General features: G+C 37.1%; 1 protein-coding gene across 1 annotated transcript in view; it reads right to left on the reverse strand.

Annotated features, from left to right (window-relative positions):
- CCHR13.PART0H19orf44 (chromosome chr13.part0 C19orf44 homolog) overlaps nt 1-21,069 on the reverse strand; it is an 822,089-nt gene that overhangs the window by 447,562 nt on the left and 353,458 nt on the right. Inside the window, exon 6 of the mRNA XM_044090741.1 lies at nt 6,086-6,620. Coding sequence (XP_043946676.1) covers nt 6,086-6,620 — 535 coding nt within the window. The remainder of the gene's footprint in view (nt 1-6,085; nt 6,621-21,069) is intronic.

A 21,069-nucleotide genomic window follows, 5' to 3' on the forward strand; every position in this document is an offset into this window, starting at 1 on the left:
TCAACGCATATACATAGTGGACAGTACAAACAAATAATGCATATCTTATTTCTTTTTACAGGGAATACAACTTTACATAAACTCTACTAGTGTTACATCAGTATGTCTTTGTTAGGTGATCACATTCAGAAATGCAATATTCACAGCTAAAATGCTGTTCCATAATGAGCAGTAAAACACCAGCAAATGCCTAGTGTAGCTCAAATTATTTACTGTCACCGACTCTAGCTTTAATATTGTAGCTGCAGCAGATGATAGCAATTTTTAAAAATGTAAACATGAATTTAATTACCTATCAAATGTATTACTTTAATTATAATTCATACATTTTAATTGCAAAATTAATATAATTAAATTAATTTTTAAAAATTAAATCTTTATTTTTTTTTTAAACTAGCCTGTGCACTAGTAAATGCCACTGCCATAGACTTAGATTTTATTCTACAACCTCTTGATGAAAAGAACTCATCTTTTATTTTAGATTCACTTGATTTTTTTAAGAAAAATAAAAGAAGTATATGTGAATGAACAAACCATATTGCTAATTATTAACATTGAAACACTATACACTGTTACCACACATGCACTTTATAGAAGCAACTACAGAGGCTATAGCAGAAATAACAAGGCTATGCCAGGGCAAACTGAATGCTTGGGAAAGCTAAGAGTCTTGTTGAGATAAAAATTTTCCAGGTTCAATGGCCAGGTTTATAAACGAATGAGGGGGATAGACATGGGTGCAGCTATGGCCCCTAGCCTGGCCAATGTAGCCTTAGGCAAGTGGGAGGAGGAATTTGTACTGCAAAGTGAATAATAGAGATTTATGACCAGCTACCTTCACTTTATTGATGAGGTATTTATTGTCTGGCAAGGTAAGAAATCTAAACTTACTGAGTTTATCCACTACATCAGTAACTCCACCTCCTTCCTGAAATTTACCACTTCCAGCAGTTCAGAGACAGTGCAGTTCCTTCATATGAGCGTCAGTATTGAAAAATACCGAGGAAGATTAATTAGCAGCTTATACAGGAAACCAACAAGAGTAAACTACTTACTTCACAGACACAGTATGCATCCAGAGAAACTAAGTACAATGTAATAAAATCACAAGGCTACATATTAGCACACATTACCACAAATGTGTCCCCTTTTCTCAAAAATATGAATGATCTTGAAAATAATTTCTTAACCACAGGATATGAATCAAACATGTTACATATGATGTAACAAACCAGATCCGTATGCAGGAAAGAACATCAGCTTTAATAAAACAACCAAACTGACTAAGTGCTTTCACCCACAATTGGGCTTCATCAGAGTCAGTGTAAAAACAACAGAATTAACATTTATATACCTATTAGTACTAATTAATTAGACAAATTACACTCTAATTGTTACATACATTTAACCCCTAAGCATCCAGTTCCCATCACATAAAAAGTAACCACCTAGCATGCAAAAACTTGTCTATACTAAAGCTACAGCAAAAATTAAAAAATACTTAAACTCACTCATTCTGTTAAAATACAAAGATAACACTAGACATGACTTTAATGTTATATAAACATCTAAAATATGTATACATTATAAAAACTGTGATTTATATTGTAATACACATGCTGTTGAAATATTGTCATTGATGCCTGGTACATTAGATGCATCCAGGAGTACCTGCCATAAACATTCCCTCACTTTCAGTAAAGTTTTAAGATCTCCTCCAAAATCACGTTTGGGCAGTCGGTCAATGACAAAAAATAAAAACCTTTTAAAATTACTGCAATTCTTACTATGATTAAATAGGGCATTAGTAGATTTTTTATTTTTAATGTCTCTATTAGGCTCAAGTATTCGTAATCTCAGTTTTCTTGTGCTCATACCCACATAAAATGCAGTACAGGATAGACATGTAGCCACATACACCACCATATGTGTGTTACAGTTACAATACCCAGGACATTTTAGTGTCTTCTTGTAACTGCATATCTGTACATATGGTCTGTCTTTAATAAATTTACAAGTGCTACATGTACCGCATTTACCCATCCTAGCAGGTCTCTGACTAGCTGTCCAAGAAGATTTTTTCAAAAAGATCTTTCAAGTTCTGACCTCTACTATTGATAAACCTTGGAACACATCCAATTTCATCTTTTAATTCCTGAGTAAACACACTGTCCCATACAGAGTGTATAATATTCTTAACCTCGGTTTCCACCGGATTGTACTCAATAACCATACCGGGAATGGTAGTTCTGACCGGGGTTATTATTGTCATGTATTGTACCAAGATTTCTATTGTTATCCAGCAAAATAGGCCTAAAGTTATCAATTCTCCTTTTTTCAATTTCTTTACTAATGTTAGTTAGTAAATCAGAGGGATACCCTCTCTTTTTGAACATATCTATCAATTTGTCAAGTTCTACCCTAAAACAAATGTCTTGACTTACTATTCTGGACATACATATCATCTGCCCCTTGACCACATTTTTCTTTTGATAGGATGACTGCTGTCATAATGTAAGAATGAATTACTGTATGTTTTTTTTACGAAAAATATTGGAATGTATTTGACCATTTTCTTTGTATAACTATATGTCCAAAAACATTTTAACCTTATCAAAATGACTTGTAAATTTTAAAAATGCTGTTGTTTCATTCAGATAACCAACAAATTCATCAAGTTCATGCCTGGAGCCCTTCCATAAAATAAGTATATCGTCCAAATACCTTAGGTACATCAAAATATTGGACATGTATTCAGACTTTAATACAAATTGTTCCTCCCATTCAGCTAATACAAGGTTGGAATAAATGGGTACATATCTAGCTCCCATCGCAACCCCGGTCATCTGTTTATAATATTCACCATCAAACAGTATGTAATTATTGAGTGGTACAATCTCTATTAATTCCACTAAAAGGCTTCTCTTTACTTGATGCAGTTCACTGTGTTTTGCCAAACTATTACTAAACCAATCTAACCCAATTTGGTGGGGGATCAGAGAAAACAAATTAATGACATCCACTGTTACAAACCAATATTCTTCAGTATTTTCCATCTGGATCTTCCTAATGCAGTCTAGGCAATGCCAAGAATCTTTTAGAATGTGTGGTAAATTATCCAATATCTTTTTACTTGTAATATCTATATATGATGCAAGGGGCTCAGTTTTTGAGCCTCTAGCTGCCACAATAGACCTAAAGGGTGGATAGTTGATGTTCTTATGAATTTTGGGAATTCCAAAAATGGAGGGGATAATAGGATGTTCCACTGAGAGATACTGAAACTCATCATGAGTAATAATCCCCTCACACATAAATTCATAAAGCTGCCGATCAATTTTAGTGTAGGCCATCTGTACCTCAAATTTAGATACCAAGTCAAAGGTTTCTGTGTCATGTAATAAATAGTTGCATTCCGCATGTGTATTCAGTGTTTGACATAATAACCACCCCCCACCTTTATCGGGTTTAATCACCCTGTATTGGTTACTTTGTGTTAGTTCTTTCAAAGAGAACTGCTCAGATGTAGATAAATTATTATCGGGTGGTGTTCCATGTTCTAAACACCTGCGTATCTGAGTTGTACAAAGATGCTCAAACACCATAACAGAAGGATTGTATGGTAGTATAAACATACTACTTCATTTGAGACTCAATCGCCCTCTGTCAACATCCACAGTAGAAATGTTCCCAAAAAATAACCTTAAATTCAAAAGTCTAGTGTATAGTCTCAAATTAATAAGCAATCTCCAAATCTCATACCTGGAATTAGGAATAAAGGAAAACCCACTTTAAAAAAGCCTAACATGATGTCCAGAATTCCTGAAATCAGAATAATTATAAATCCTAAAATCACTGTCACCATGTTGTTGAAAATTATTAGTAATACCCATGTTGTCAGTGTCATCATGTTCAGCATCATCATAAACATTATTATTATTAATAGAAAACATGTCATATGTAAACTCATCAATGGACAAATCATCACAAAATCTAGAACTCAAGTGTAGTAGTTGTAATTCTCCTGCCGGTTGTGCCAGTTGTTGTACCTCTGTCAACGTGGACCCCTCCATTTCCCCCTTTGCTGGAAATTTTGTCTTATTGGGGGTCTTGTGTCTGCAAAATTCTGATACTGCGCCTGGTTCCTTAACCAGTCCGAGCACCTTAATGTTGGTTGATTGTCTAAAAAATTGTCTGAATTTTCATAGGTATCTTTCTGCAAAATCTTTTCCATTTCATGTGAAACTTTTTATGCCTGTATTAATGGAGCAGCATTACAAACTACTGTACTGAACGTCTGATGTGAAGCAGTGACACTTACGTATCCCCCAAAATTAACAATAGCGCTCATTCATGATTTGAGATAAGGGTTATTTTTCATTGCTAGAATAAACCACTTATCTTTATCCTTAAAGGGAATGCCTGCATCTGCTCTGCAAAAATTACCTTCCAGCCCATACAAACAATGTATAAGAAGAAGGGCAAACTGAAAATGCTGAAAATAGCCAGTTACGAGCACATGCTTATAATTAGCAGGCAGGTTCTTTAATGAAACTCTCAAAATCAGCAGCTTCACACTACTGTAGCTAGATCAACTGGCACCCTGAGCAATTCCTACAGTAGTGCCCCCTCAACCTGAAGTTGATGACACAATGCAAGCACAACTAATCCCATTAATTTAAGCAGCCATTACTGCTTAAATGAACGCTGTTACACTTGCTCCTGATTTGCAGCTCATTTAATATGCCAGTCAGAGCCCCTGACAGTCTGCACCATAAACGGTCGCCCCCTTCACCCATCCTAGCCATGGTGCTGCCTCATATCACCTTATGCACATACTTTCACCTACCCTGCATCTACAAATGCTGGCCAAAGTAACAAGCACAAGTGAAAGATCACCCACCTAAACACACTAACATTTAGAATATAATGGAAAATTACAGTCTTCGCTTCCATTTTTTACCTCCTCATAAGTAAACAATTTGTTGACCACACACCTTTAAAAGGCTACAGATTACCTATGTGAAAATGCAGCAGAGACAAATGCTAATTTTGCACTTTTCCCCTTGCTAGGTATCTTCATACAAAAACCTCTGGCTGTCAGAATCATAACCTGATGTAGCAATTTACAAACAGCTTCATTGTAATACAAATTATCCCTGATGCATGTTATTTATAACCCGGCTAGTATTGTCTTTAAACACAACTAGTGAAATAAACAATTACACAATCTAGTTTAACATGCTCTTTAAATAGCGATATTTGCCTGCCTCTGTGGTACAGAGGGAAGCAGCTCAGACTATGACCCAGGTGACTGGTGTTTGATTAATGGCCCTAGCACTAAAAGAGCCAGCATGAAAGAGGAGGGGAAGAGTGAAGTAACATGGCCCACTCACCTTTTTCTCTGGGAGAGGTGGGATTAAATACTCCCAGAAAGCACACAGGGATGGTATGGCTTCACCTGTGGAGACTGAGGGAAACTGCATGACATGCTTTGGAGATAGTGGGTGAAGATGATGGTGGAAGTAAGGGACCACCCACTGCTGACACCAATCATATGTCCCACCTCCCTAGCTAAAGAAGCATGCATGGAGATGTAGTGCCAAAAAAGAAAAAAAAAACACGAACCATCCCTGATGACTACCAAAATGATGCCTTTTTTCACCTAACTCCCAGTGACGAGAGGATGGATTGGCCATTAGCTAAGGAAAAGGGGTGATATTCAGCAAGCGGTGGGGGCAAAAAATGTAAAACTGATGTTTAAGACATAAAACTCTTCCTGATCAGGAATGAAAGATATTACGTTTAAGTCATAAGAACAAAATGTAAGAGAGAAATCAACCCCAGAAGTGAATCTCACATCATTTGAACCAGAAGTGAGAGACTGGGCGGATGTGAGGCAAGTGGTGCACTTGGATACAGAAGTAAAACAATAATGAATAAGACAACACTGTTATTCTTTCACCTGGTGAGGTAGGCAGGAGATGAGGATGGGATCCTTGTAGATAAAACACAGTTACTGCTGAGGAAATAGTTGTTAAAATTAATTTTTCAAAGCAGCCACTTAACATTTGTTATTACTTACCAAATGTCCAACTGTAAGAAAATCCAGGAGTCTGTGTCTGCACTGCTACTTCTTTCACAGCAGTCTTTGTTTGCTGCTTTATCTTTTCTTTTTGCAGAGTTATATGTGATGCAGCACAGTTTTGAAGACTGGATGTAGAGAAAGATGTACTGCTCTGTGACTCTGAACCATCAGAATTGTCACTGGAGTATGCTGATTTGGATCTTTGAGACTTTTGGAAAGTAGTCTCAGTTCTGACTGCTTCTGCAGACGTCCTTCCAGCTGAAGTTTCAAAATCATCTGAATAGTATGAATCAATGCTTCCATCCATCTCCGAGTGATCCTGTGCTGTGGCAGATAGCTTGCTCTCTCTGGCTGTTGCTTTAGAACTGCTCAGATGCTCAGAGATATCTGTTTCACTGTCGCTCTCAGGCACTGACTGCTTCCTTATGTCATCAAATGGAGGATGGGGGCCAGCCATAGTATGAGAACTTGAACCTCGAAAAAGAGACTTTTTCGAATTACTAGGTACCTCTGCAGTGTGTCTATTTTTTTTCTGAAAAAAGAACCAATTAATAATACAGAACAATTATGCTTTATTCATGTTAAACTATTCAAATAACAAATACATTATGACTACCTTAAAAAAACAGGGAGAGAGAGATGTTAACTGCTTTTACAATGAGTGAATCAAAATCCAGTTAGAAAGCTTAGGAAAGCCTGACACCATGATTATTTATTATTTATTTTACATTTGTTTACGGGGAAGGTCTCTCTGGGCCAAGGCCCCATTTTCAGCCGAGGTCTGGGAGAAAAGCTCCAAAAAGAAATTTACAAATAACTATATATAACAGTAACATAACCATATTTAAAACAGTAACATTCCAAGTAACTACAATATTTTAACACAGGCAGAAAAAAAGTTACACCATATAGGCTTCTAGCCTAGATAAGACAGTTGCATTATTTAGACCAAACAGCAGTAGTAACTTACTTAACATATGCATGGATTTCACAAAAGGAGTAAACAAATTCCTTGCAGAGTATTACCAAATGTTAGGAGTAAAAAGATCAGTGCTTAGACTAAACAGTAGTAAAGAGCAAGATATGTAAAAAAGTGAGATGGGTGGAGGCAGGGCTTTTGGTGTCAATTCATGCTAGTAACTAGAGGGAGGGGACAGAAACCTGGAAGACATATCAAATAAGATAGTATGACCTGGTAGAGCAACATGAGAGAGACAGTATATTCAGCCTGGTTTTGTGCAGGAGCACATCCAATTGTTGATGAGGCTTCCTTAAGTAGATGTTTAAATTTAGTTGTATTGATGCAATTAATTATTGTTTGAGGTTGTGTATTCCAAAGTTTAGATACATGGTTAGAGAAGAAGGAGTCCCCAAAGCCGTTGTTAGATTTGGTAACAGTTAGTAGGCCTTTGTTGGTGGATCTTAGTGTTCTAGAGCTAGACAAGGGTTGAACAAGGTATTTTAGAGAGGGACAGCTATTTGGGTGGTTGAGTACGTAGCGTATGAAGGTTAGTTGGTTACAGGTCAGAAGATTAGGAAGTTCTAGCCATTTTAGATGTTACAATGTGTTGCAGTGGTGTGATCTGTAAGGGAGATTTGTGACAAATCTTGCTATTTTATTGTAGCATAATTTCAGTTTATATAACTCTGTTTTTCTGAGGTTTGTAAGTATAGGTGAAGCATAAAGGAGGGTGGTAAGTAGGTGGGTTCCGGATATGACTTGTCTGGTGGGGTCAGTTAGGAAATGTTTGATCCTACAGAGTGAGCCTAGTTTAATATGCACCTTTTTGATGGTTATGGCTTGGTGCTTGTCAAACCTCAAGCTGTTATCAATGGTCACTCCTAAAAGCTTAGTATGCTCTGCTGGTTCTATTATAGTATTACTGGAAGACAGGAAGGTGAAGGGGGGATGCTGGCTATGTGTTTTCTTACTATAAAGAGCACAGGCTTAGTTTTAATTGGGTGGAAAACAAATTGAGCATTAGATAGGTAACTTTCAATGTCAATGAAGGCCTTTTGTGTTGTTTGAAGAAGTGAAGATGAAGAGATAGAGGGTGCTGAGCAAATAAGAGAGGAATCATCAGCATATTGAATAATTGTTGCATGTTGAGTGGCTTTGGATAATTTACTTGTGAATATGGAGAACAGTAGTGGACAAGTATTGACCCTTAGGTTTCACCGACTGAGACAGTTAGCAAGTGTGATAATTCATTATTCAATTTGACTGCTTGTTGGCAGTCTGACAAACAGTTAAGAAACCATAACAGGGTGGACTTGGATAGATTTAGGGAGGCTAGTTCATTGAGAAGTGTCTGGTAGGAAACTGTGTCAAAAGCTTTTGACATATCCAGAAAGACAGAGGGGACATGGTGACCATTGTTTATGAGCTGGTTAACTGAATTAGTGAAGTTAACGAGGGCTGTAGTGGTGCTATGTTTAGGCATAAACCCATGTTGAGAAGGTAGGAATGATAATTATGTAGCAGATATTGTAGTATATGTGTATGAACACATTTTTCAAGGATCTTAAAAGAAAGGAGAACAGCTATGGGACTATCGTTGCTGAGTTCAGTGGCTGTCCCACCTTTGTGCAGTGGAATTATATGAGAGGTTTTCCAGAGTTTTAGGGTGTATTGTTCTTTAATGGACCAGTTAATAAGGATAGAAACTGGAAAAGAAATCATGTCTGATGCAATTTCATACAGTCAGTGGGAAACTGATCTGCAGTGGGGGTTGTGAGTTTAAGTTCAGAAAGTTTTTTATGGTGCTGATTTGTATAGGCTTAATTGAGAAGGAGTTGATAATATCTAAAGTATGCATAGGTAATAAGAGAGGAGTACTAATGTTTTTTTTATGAGAGATAGGATAGAGTTGATAAAGTAGAAACTGAAGTGTGAAGCAATATTATCAGTGGTATTGGTAGAGGTCAGAGCAGGGTTTGTGGTTGTGTCCAGGCTTCAGCAGGCAGTTAATGGCTTGCCAGAATTTCTGTGAGTTATTCTCATATTTAGTTTGAGTGGCAGTGTAGTACACTTTTTTGTCATGTTTAATTTATTTTTAGCTAGATTATGGACCTGTCGATAGTTGTGTAGTGATGCTTCCTTTTTTTGTATAATGGAAATGATACCAGGCTCTATCTTTTTGTTTAAGAGTTTTTTGGTTTCTTTTGTAGCCAAGGAGTAGATTTGGATTTAGTACAACTTTTTTGAGGAGAGCTAGCCAATTTAGGATACTGATAAATGTATCATTAAAGTACTGGACAGCCATGTCAAGATGGAGGAGTTTGAGTGGAGACCAGTCACAGTTTTACAAAAGGGTTTTAAATACTTCACGTGAGAATTTTTTTTATTCCGTATGTGTTTATAAGTAATATTTTTGGGAGGATGAATACATGGTAGAATTAGGTAGGTAAGTATGTGACCACTTACACAGTATGGGAGACAGCCTGATTGATAGTAGTGGGAAGGGGTATTTTTAAGAGACCAATCTAGTATAGACCGTTTATTACTGTGCTTGTCAAGCCTGGTTGGAGTTTGTATCATTTTGCAGTACCCGTGTATATCTATGAAACTGGATGAATTGTCACAAATGCAGGTAGCTCAATCTAGGTTGAAATCTCCCATTATTATGGTTTCCTGCTTATATGCTGGACACCAGTAAAGGAGATCTTTGATGGAGGCTGGGTTATTTCCAGGGGGAATGTAGACTGGTATGATAATTATGTGTTTGTTAGAGTTAATTTGGAGGCATGAGATTAAGATTTTAAAATTGTGGGGGGCTGTGTGGTTACAAGGTAGTCTTTCCAGTTTAAGGTTATCCTTACAGATTATGGCTATCTCCCCACCAATCTTGTGAATTCTGTCCAGCTTACGGATGTTGTAACCATAGGTTAGTATCTCTGTGTCTTGTATGTGTGGCTTTAACCAGCTTTCTGTTAGTATAGCTATATCAGGTCTATATTGGGGAAGGGTAGCATGAATTTCGGTGGTTTTAGTTCTAAATGCTTCTAAGGTAAATATTCATGATGAGGAGATCTGAGTTGGTAATCTGTACACTGGTGAAGTTTGAGGCAAGTGGGATGTTACAGCATAGGAGATTATCTTGTGTGGGGAAAGGGCTTGGGCTGGGGTGTATATCTCCACTTTGTTTTATTTGTAGTGGGTTGATTAGGAATAGGTGGTTAAGTCTGCTTGTAAGTATAGCATATTTGCGGAATGGGTTTGGTATATTATTTGGCAGAACATATTTATATGAGAAAAATTCAGTAGATGAGTAGTATATTTGTGGAATAATTATATAATTGGTTGTTGGGTTTTGTGGAAGAGTAGAGTATGGGTTAGTGGGGGAGTGAATTACGGTTATTTGTTGATTTTTGGTAGCATGTGAGAAGGTAAAATGTGATGAGTAGGTTAGATTGTATTGAATGTTGGTAAGACACTGTTATTTTAAGTAGAATACTGAAATATTGGTCTGGCTTAAGTAGGTGGAGTTATGAGGGATAATATGACTAGGGGTAGTATGTAGACAGGATGCTAGTGTGATATTAATAGAAATATATTGAGAGATGGAATTCATGGATGAGGAGGGTGAATGAATGGTGTGGTCTGGACAGGTTTAAATAATATATTGGATAGGTTTAAATAATGTATATTCATTATAATAATGTGTGCTGTGTTGATGACCCACACGTGAAAATAAGCAAAGGAATCACTGGCCTATCCATGCAGGAAAATGTGGATCTATGCACAGCTGTCCTGTATTAGGGAAAAACTGTTTGGGAATAATCAATTTCCATGTCTACTCACTAAAATGATTGTCTGAAGGGTGCTTATTACACATAATTCATACTGTTTTAGCTATAGTCAATGAAAAGTATTACAAATGTGTAAAATTAAAGTGCAAGTTACCCTTTCTGTCTCCACAAATTCAGCATCAAGGTTTATGTTTTTAAAAGAGAAATTAATCAGAAAAGTTGCAGTAAAAGACTAAATCTCAAGCCCCAGAATATATGAAATAAATAACACACAGCTGTGTTTAAATATACTGATCATAACAGTAGATCTCTGAGGAAAGTTCACTCTAATAGTAAATCATAAAACAAGGATAACAGACTACCTTACCCATGTCATCTCCAAGCCTGAAATGCTAAAACTGATGGCCTCCTTCCAAGTAGGTATGGATGTCTAGGTTGCACACTGGAATGAACTGATAAAGGTATGTGTGTCTGTGGCTCACTTCCATATCTCTCCCTGGTACACATTCTTCTCAGTTCTTTGAGGAAGACTTCACCCACGGAGAAAGATAAACGTGACGGAGAAATAGCCCATCTTGCATAATGAATAAATTACACACAAAGCTTTCTAATATAGACTGCGAATTACTGTGAAAATCTGCACTAACGTATGTCCAAAGAATAAATTAATTATGATAAAATAAAAAGTACAGCTATGTAAGAATGTACCATAACAACAGATGTCCAACTGATCACTTTTGCAGTATTACCAAGTGATGGGATATCATACCCAGGAAAACCGTATGTCTGGCCAGCATAGGGCATATTCCTCTCATTCCATATGTTTAATGTATGGCAAAAGTTTGAGAGAACCAGAAAGTACATAAAAGACATATGGGTGAGAATTCCCTCAGGACTTTCTTGTCTCAAATCAGAGAATTGGAAGCTGAAGCAAAAAGAGGTAAATATAAAAATACAGCAGTTATACATACATCAACAGGTTGTGGTGTGTGTGTGTGTGTGTGTGTGTGGGGGGGGGCTGCTCACCTCATCCAAGGATAAGATTAGAAAGCACAAGGGGGAGGAAGGAGGGATGTAATTTGCATCAATCAGACATCTACTGTTATGGGAAGTTCTTATACAAGTATACTATGTCCTTCCTTGGATCACTGTTGCTGTATTACAAACTGATGGGATCATAGGATCATAAGAAGTTACTAGGCTACTAGGTTACTACCAGAGGCCCTTATAAGCCTAGCCAAGAGTTTAGCCCATGTTTAGACAGGTCATCACCCATGCGGCATCTTACTGAAGAATATGGTGTCGGAACAACAACTGCGTGTGATTTATAGAAGCAGAAAGACAAGTTACTCAAGTTTTATACTGATAGTGATGACAAACTATTTGTACATCTGAGGGCTCTAAAATCCGAAAAATTTCAAAATTTGAAACTTGGCTGGTCTCAAGTGTTTCGGATTAGGGATTGTCTACCTGTAGCTGGTTTTTTAACCTCTTGTAATACCTGCAGCATGTCTTCCAAAACAGGCGACTAAATAGAATCAAAATCCATTCATTCAAAAGATTAAGTTCAGTGTTTGAAACTTTGAATGAATAAGAGAACCTTCGTGTTGTCTCGGCAGGACCTCCTGTGCAGTAACTTGTGGTGATTGCTCAAGGACAGATAAAAAAAAAAGAATGGACAACCAGTGCTGTTTTGACCAAAAGGGAGTCACCAACAAGATTTCTGGCTTCTCCTAACTTGATCTTGAGAAGAAGGACTATGTGAATTGCAGGGGAGGGGGGGGGCACTAAGGTATTTCCTCTTCCATGTCAGTTGTCCATGCCTTTGTGCATGGTATTTGGAAACAAAACAACCTGAGTTGTCGGTTCCAAGTCGAGGTAAAGACTTCTGTCTGAGGAATAAAGTAATAATGGACAATCTGCAGGAAGACCCTTCTGTTTAACACCCATTCGGGATGGTCTGTCCTGGATCTGCTTAATGAGGCAGTGTGTTTCTCTCTGAAGGGATGTAAACTTCTTGAAGAAATAGATTTATGGGAAAGCAATGTCCCAAGCAGTCACGGACAGTCTGCATAGGTGGAAGGACTTTGCTCCAGCTACTTGTTTATGTACCACAACAGGTGGTGTTGTCTATATGAACTCATAAAAGACCTGGTATACAAAGGTTGTGCAAGGGCTTAAGTGCCAGGATAAGCGCCTTCATTTCCTTGATATTTATGTGGTATTTCCTGTCTTTGATCAAGCACCTGAACTTTTCATGTTCATGGAACTTGTTCCCAATGCACGTCTGTGGTACCTGTGTAAAGATCTTAGCAAAGGCAAGTGCAAGGAGCCAAAAAAGGCACTCCTGGGTTAAGTGAAATATGGTCAACCCACCAAAGAAAATCCTTCTTGATGAAGGATACTAGAGGAATAGGGAAGTCTGAGGGGTGGCAGTGCTGCATTCAAATTTGACTCGAGATAGCACTAAATCTTCCTCATGTGGAGAGTGGCATAAGATTTCATAGGAAAGGAGATGTCATGTACCCCAGGACTTTCAACATCTCTCTCTTTTGAGGTCAATATAAGGGAAGAACGGGAAATAAAATAAAGGAAGCTATGGTTAAAAAATAACAAGAATTACTTAGAGGGACTGAGAAATGTTGAAGTATTGCAGAATAGGGAGAATCTCACAGAACAAGAAGATCAACTGCAGAATGCTAGACAGAAAATAAAGGATTACCTTGATAATATGCACAAGTTTAGAAATGCTGCTATTAAGCAACTGTTTTTTGATAACACTAGAGCACAAAAAGTTTAGCACAACGACTCAGGCAACAGAAAGTAGAAAGGGCTGTCACAAAAATTAGGGAGCCTGAAACAAGGAAGGTAACGAGATCTTGTATAGATACGAACAACCAAAAACATATACAAACTAGTGAAATAAATGCATAAAAAGTGCAGCGGCCAAATGCATATGAAACGGCTGCTTTTATTTAAATATTGTTAAGCGCTTTTCGTTTGTCTCAAATAGCAAACTTCATCAGACATTAATTAAACAAAAAACACTCACTTTTATAGTCAAATGTACCCCCATCTCCTTCCAAACAGGAAGTGACATATCTTGTTCTTTTTCTTAAAGGTACATCCCAACCAAAAATGATCATTATCATTAAAATAACCCTTGCTCCAAAAATATTATAATAAATGTACAACTCATTATAAAATACTGTAACATTATTGAAAAACTGAATACCACCAACAAGAAAGAGTTCATTGCATAAGTCAAGATAAAAAAATATACTAATAATAAAAAATAATTTATATACTTCCATAATTAATATATTTGTAACAATGCTGTAATTATGACATAGGTATAACTTGTTGTTGTAATATATTTCTTAAAACTCCTAGTGATATCCACTAAGCATGAAAAATAATAAGAATATAAAGATAGGAAATGGTAACACAATTTATAAAGATATGTTAAACACATCATTGATTATATAACTGACCTATAAAGTTCTATGATACTTTATAAAAAGAATAATACTTAAACCATTCCTACTATTACAATTATTGTATACTATCTTGCTAATGCTTTTAACCTGAGTATACTATTTACAGTACAATAATCACTGAGTCCTGGCCACACACATGAATGTAAACTTAGCTGCCAAATTAATTCAGCCTTTTCCAACTGAATTGCCCAAGGACCACCTCTATCCTGCTCGTTGATTTGCTGTATGACACCAAATTTAAATACACGGTCTTTATATTCACATACATGCTTTGCTAATGCATTAGTTAAAGTCCCTTTTTTAATAGCCTAAATATGCTCATATATTCTTTCTTTAAGACTCCTAGTGGATTTTCCTGTATAATATGCGGGACATAACTGGCATATATCAACATAAACCACCCTTCTGGTGCTACTATTGTATTTACCATGAATTTCATACTTCTTGTTTTTGATCTCAACGGATTGACCTTGGTATATATAGGTGCAATAATTACACATACTGCATCTGTTCATACCCACACAGGAATTATATCTGCGTTCTTTACAATATTCAATTAAATTCTTAAGATTTTTACCTCTCCTTGCTACTATCTTTAATCCTTACCCTAATCTAACCCTGATCTTAGCATCATCATTGATGACCACCCAATTTTTAACCAAAATGGCTTTAATCTCATAAAAATGCATGTTAAATGTTGTTATAATCACTGTTGAGCAGTCATATTGTGCCTCATTAGATCTTATTTGATATTCAACTACATGATACTTAAGAATAGGAGCAAAATGACCTTGCAATCTTTTTACCTTGACTTTATTATATAATTCTTGAAGCATATTTTCTGGATAGCCTTTCTTAATAAACATATTTTAAAGCCCCTTACATTCTATTTCAAAATCCGCATCCAGGGTTACCATTCTTGCAGCCCAGACAAATTGTCCTTTTACCACTGCTTTTTTATTTCCTATAGGATGTGAAATAGTAAATTGCAGAAATGACTTTGAATATGTCTATTTTCTATGGATTTTAGCTTTAAACCTTCCATTTGCCCTATCCTTACTCAAATTCACATCTAAAAAATTAATCTCTTGATTACTGACTTTATGTGTAAATTTTAAATAATCAGTGGTATTACTGATGTAACAAAGAAAATTATAGAGGGTTTTTTCATCACCTTCCATAAAATAAAAATGTTGTCAAGGTAACGCAGGTATAAATTTATATGCTCGCCATAGTTACTGTTCAAGACAAATTGTCTCTCACTTACTGCCAAAACTAGATTTGCGAAAATAGTTCCACATGGGAAACCGTGGCAAACCCCACTTTTTGGAGATAAAATTCTTCCCCAAACTTGATGAAATTGTTTTTTAAAACAATATCAAAACGTTTAATGTACAAGTTGACATCCATTTGTGAAACACCCTGCTCATAGGGATACCCTTCTATGACCTAGTTAAGGCAGTAAGGGAGAGACAATTCGTCTTGAGCAGTAACTATGGCAAGCATATAAATTTACACCTGCGTTACCTTGAAAAAAATAATTTCATCAAGTCTGGGGAAGAATTTTATCTCCAAAAAGTGGGGGTTGCCATGGATTCCCCATGTGGAACTATTTTCGCAAATCTAATTATGGCGGTATGGGAGAGACAATTTGTCTTGAGCAGTAACTATGGTGAGCATATAAATTTATATCTGCGTTACCTTGATGACATTTTTATTTTATGGGAAGGTGATGAAAAAACCCTCTATAATTTTCTTTGTTACATCAATAATACCACTTCTTTCGGCTGCTCCTATTAGGGGTCACCACAGCGGATCATCTGTTTCCATTTCTTCCTGTCCTCTGCATCCTGCTCTGTCACACCAACCACCTGCATGTCCTCTCTTACCACATCCATAAACCTTATCGTAGGCCTTCCTCTTTTCTGGTTACCTGGCAGCTTCATCCTTAGCATCTTTTTCCCAATATACTCTGCATCCCTCCTCAGCATATGTCCAAACCAATGTAATCTTGCCTCTCTGGCTTTGTCTCTAAACCTTCCGACCTGGGCTGACCCTCTAATATACTTATTCCTAATCCTGTCCACCCTCGTCACACCCAATGCAAATCTTAACATCTTTAACTATGCCACGTCCCGCTCTGACTCCTGCCTTTTTGTCAATGCCACTGTCTCCAACCCATATAACATAGCTGGTCTCACTACCTTATTGTAGACCTTCTCTTTCACTCTTATGGTACTCGTCTGTCACAAATCACTCCTGACACTCTTCTCCATCCACTCCATCCTGCCTGTACGCTCTCCTTCACCTCTCTTTCACATTCACCATTACTCTGAACTGTTGATCCCAAGTATTTAAACTCATCCACCTTCGCCACCTCTACTCTCTGTATCCTCACCATTCCTCTATCCTTCCTCTCATTCACACACATATATTCCGTCTTAGTCCTGCTGACCTTCATTCCTCTTCTCTCTAGAGCATATCTCCACCTCTCCTGGGTCTCTTCCACCCGTTCCCTATTCTCACTATAGATCACAATGTCATCTGCAAACATCATAGTCCACGGGGACTCCTGTCTGATCTCATCTGTCAACCTGTCCATCACCACTCCAAATAAGAAAGGGCTCAGAGCTGATCCTTGATGTAATCCCACCTCCACCTTAAATGTATCTGTCACTCCCACCGCAGACCTCACCACTGTCACACTACCCTCGTACATATCCTGTACCACTCTTACATACTTCTCTGACTCTCCCGACTTCCTCTTACAATACCACAACTCCTCTCTAGGCACCCAATAATACCACTGATTATTTAAAATTTGCACAAAGTCAGTAATCAAGAGATTAATTTTTTGGATGTGAATTTGAGTAAGGATAGGGTAAATGGAAGGTTTGAAGCTAAAATCCATAGAAAATCGACATATTCAAATTCATTTCTGCATTTTACTAGTTCACATCTTATAGGAAATAAAAAAGCAGTGGTAAAAGGACAATTTGTCCGGGCTGCAAGAATGGTAACCCTGGATGCGGATTTTGAAATAGAATGTAAGGGGCTTCAAAATATGTTTATTAAGAGAGGTTATCCAGAAAATATGTTGCAAGAATTATACAATAAAGTCAAGGTAAAAGATTGCAAGGTCATTTTGCTCCTATTCTTAGGTATCGTGTAGTTGAATATCAAATAAGATCTAATGAGGCACAATATGACTGCTCAACAGTGATTATAACAACATTTAACATGCATTTTTATGAAATTAAAGCCTTTATGGTTAAAAATTTGGTGGCCATCAATGATGATGCTAAGATCAGGGTTAGATTAGGGGAAGGATTAAAGACAGTAGTAAGGAGAAGTAAAAATATTAAGAATTTAATTGAACATTGTAAAGAACGCAGATATAATTCCTGTGTGGGTATGAACAGGTGCAGTATCTGTAATTATTGCACCTATATATACCAAGGTCAATCTGTTGAGATCAAAAACAAGAAGTATGAAATTTGTGGTAAATACAATAGTAGCATCAGAAGGGTGGTTTTTGTTGATATATGCCAGTTATGTTCCGCATATTATATAGGAAAATCCACTAGGAGTCTTAAAGAAAGAATATATGAGCATATTTAGGCTATTAAAAAAGGAACTTCAACTAATGCATTAGCAAAGAATGTATATGAATATAAAGACCGTGTATTTAAATTTGGTGTCATACAGCAAATCAACGAGCAGGATAGAGGTGGTCCTTGGGCAATTCAGTTGGAAAAGGCTGAATTAATTTGGCAGCTAAATTTACATTCATGTGTGTGGCCAGGACTTGATGATTATTGTACTGTAAATAGTATACTCGGGTTAAAAGCATTAGCAAGACAGTATACAATAATTATGTTGTTGTGTCTTTGGGCTTTTCCCGGTTAGGGGTCGCCAAAGAGGAACTCCGGTCTGCTAATGATTGGCAGTTGATTTTTACGTACCGAGTTGCCAGCTCTGTCGCACAAACTTCAACGAAGGTACGCCCATTCACGCATGTCTCCATGCAGAAGATGTTCTAACTGAGAATCGAACTGGACAGCGTTTTACTGTGAGGCGACAACGCTACCGCAGCACCTCCACCACAGTAATCACAGTATACAATAATTATAATAGTAAGAATGGTTTAAGTATTATTCTTTTTATAAAATATCATAGAACTTTATAGGTCAGTTATATAATCAATGATGTGTTTAACATATCTTTATAAATTGTGTTCCCATTTCATATCTTTATATTCTTATTATTTTTCATGCTTAGCGGTTATCACTAGGAGGTTTGAGAAATATATTACAACAGGTTATACCTATTTCATAATTACAACATTGTTACAAATATATTAATTATGGAAGTATACGAATATTTTTTTTATTATCATTTTTTATCTTCACTATTATGCAAAGACATATTTCATGTTGGTTGTAGCAATTAGGTATTCAAGTTTTCAGTAATGATTTTACAGTATTGTATAATGAGTTGTACATTTATTATAATAGTTTTGGAGCAAGAGTTATTTTAATTATAATGATCATTTCTGGGTGGGATGTACCTTTAAGAAAAAGAACAAGTTTTGTCACTTCCGGTTTGGAAGGAGATGGTGGTACATTTGGCTATAAAAGTGAGTGTTTTTTTGTTTAATTAATGTCTGATGAAGTTTGCTATTTGAGACAAATGAAAAGCGCTTAATAGGATTTAAATAAAAGTAGCCATTTCATATGCATTTGGCCGCTGCACTTTTTATCCTGTAGAGATATTAGAAATATTTTCAAAATTCTATGAAAGTCTCTATAAAGCAGAAAAATATGAAAATCAAGAAAATATAAAAATGGAAATGTTTATGGAAGAAATAAATATGACAAGGTTAGAGATAGATGAGGCTCAATTACTGATGGTTAGGATAGGAGGAGATGAGATAAAAACTGTGATGTACAACCAATCTAGAGGAAAATTCCCAGGAATATATGGTATTCCTGTCCATGTTTGGAACCTAGAAGGAAAAAACTTGATAAAGATCTGGAAGGTTTTGTTTAACAGTATTTTAAGAGAAGGTGAAATACCAATGTCCTGGAAGAAAGCAGTGGTAGTGGTAATACCTAAAGAGGGTAAAGTTCCAGCTTCATAGGTAGGTACTAGGTTATTGGCCCTAGGGCCTATATAAGCCTAGCCAAAAAGCTACCCTGGCATTCGCCACCCAAGTAAATTATTTTCCTGTGCCCCTGTCAGCAGAGTCACAGAAGTGATCCCCAGGATGAATTTCCTATTTCCTATCCAATCATCAAGATTTTTCTTGAAGAGTGCTAATGAGGAGCTCTGTTTGACAGAGATAGGTAGTCTGTTCCAGAGTATGGGAAGTCTCTGGGACAGGAATCTATCCCTCCAGCATGTTCTGTTTATTGTGGTGATAAGGTTTAGGGCCCTAGAGCGTCTAGCTCGGAGGGATTGGGATTTCTTTAAGTGGAGCATGTCCAACAGCTCTGGGTTTGACATAGCTTTATATATTAGGCAGAGATCGCCCATTTCAATACTAAATCATGACTATAAAGTGTTCATGTCTATGGATAAAAGAATGGCAAAAATAATGTCAAAACTGATAGATATGGATCAGTATGGTTTTGTGAAGTGGAGATAAACATTTGACAACATTAACAGAATACTGATGATCCAGAGGGAAGCAGAATGTAAGAAAATGTCATGGTCATTGGTGGGTCCTGATGCAGAAGGCATTTGAGAGAGTATGAGCAGGTCAATGGAAGCCTTTACCTTTCCTGAAAAAAAAAAGAAGTAATGTTCTTACCATAATATTCCATGTTTGCTGTCCTTTATCTCGCCTTCCTTCTTTCTGGTTGGGTTCGGAGCTGAACTCGGCACTGACTCGGCCACTTCTAAAACTCGAAGAGTCCTTACTGGTTCAAGGCTAGCCCCTTATCCCAGAATGCTTAGAGGTAGCTACCCAGATCTCGTTTGTGGCAACTAACCACTAGACAGGAGAACTATAAATGACCAAATAAAGGAGGTAACCAAACAATGCTGCTTCCTTGTACCGAAAAAACAGAACAACAACGGTGACAAGGACTATACCAACAGCTGAAAAGCAAAGGAAACGCAGCCAAATCAGGCAAAAAGGGAATTCCTCTCAATCATCCAGGATGGGGGAAGAAGGGAGGGACGCAAGGAAGGCGAGATAAAGGACAACAAACATGGAACGTTATGGTAAGAACATAATTTATTTATGTTATGTTGTCCATCTCGCCTTCCTCCTTTCTGGTTGGGACAGCATCTCCAGCACCTAAATCCTGAGTGGCTCACTGGAAAAGAGACTTCATAACAGTGGAACCAAAAGATGCCCTGTTCTGAGAGGTCATGTCCACTTTGTAATGAGTAATGAAGGTATGGGGAGTAGCCCATGTTGCTGCCACACAAACAGTATCTAATGGAAATTTGGCCTGAGAAGCTATGGAGGTAGCCAAGGACCTAGTAGAGTGTCCCCTTACCTTTCCTGGGACAGGCACAATCCGAGACTCATAAACATAAGTAATGGTATTGGACAGCCATTTTGACAAAGTCACTTTGGAAACTGGTGAACCTTGCTTACTCTGTGAGAAGGATACAAACAGCTGATGTGATGTGATTTTCTGATGTCCTTGGTTCTTTGAAGATAAAATCATAACTGACAGTGGACATCCAATTGATGTAGCTTATACTCTGCCT

Source organism: Protopterus annectens, chromosome 13.part0, assembly GCF_019279795.1.
Source record: "Protopterus annectens isolate FY-2018-M chromosome 13.part0, PAN1.0, whole genome shotgun sequence".
In the NCBI taxonomy this organism is placed as follows: Eukaryota; Metazoa; Chordata; order Ceratodontiformes; family Protopteridae; genus Protopterus; species Protopterus annectens.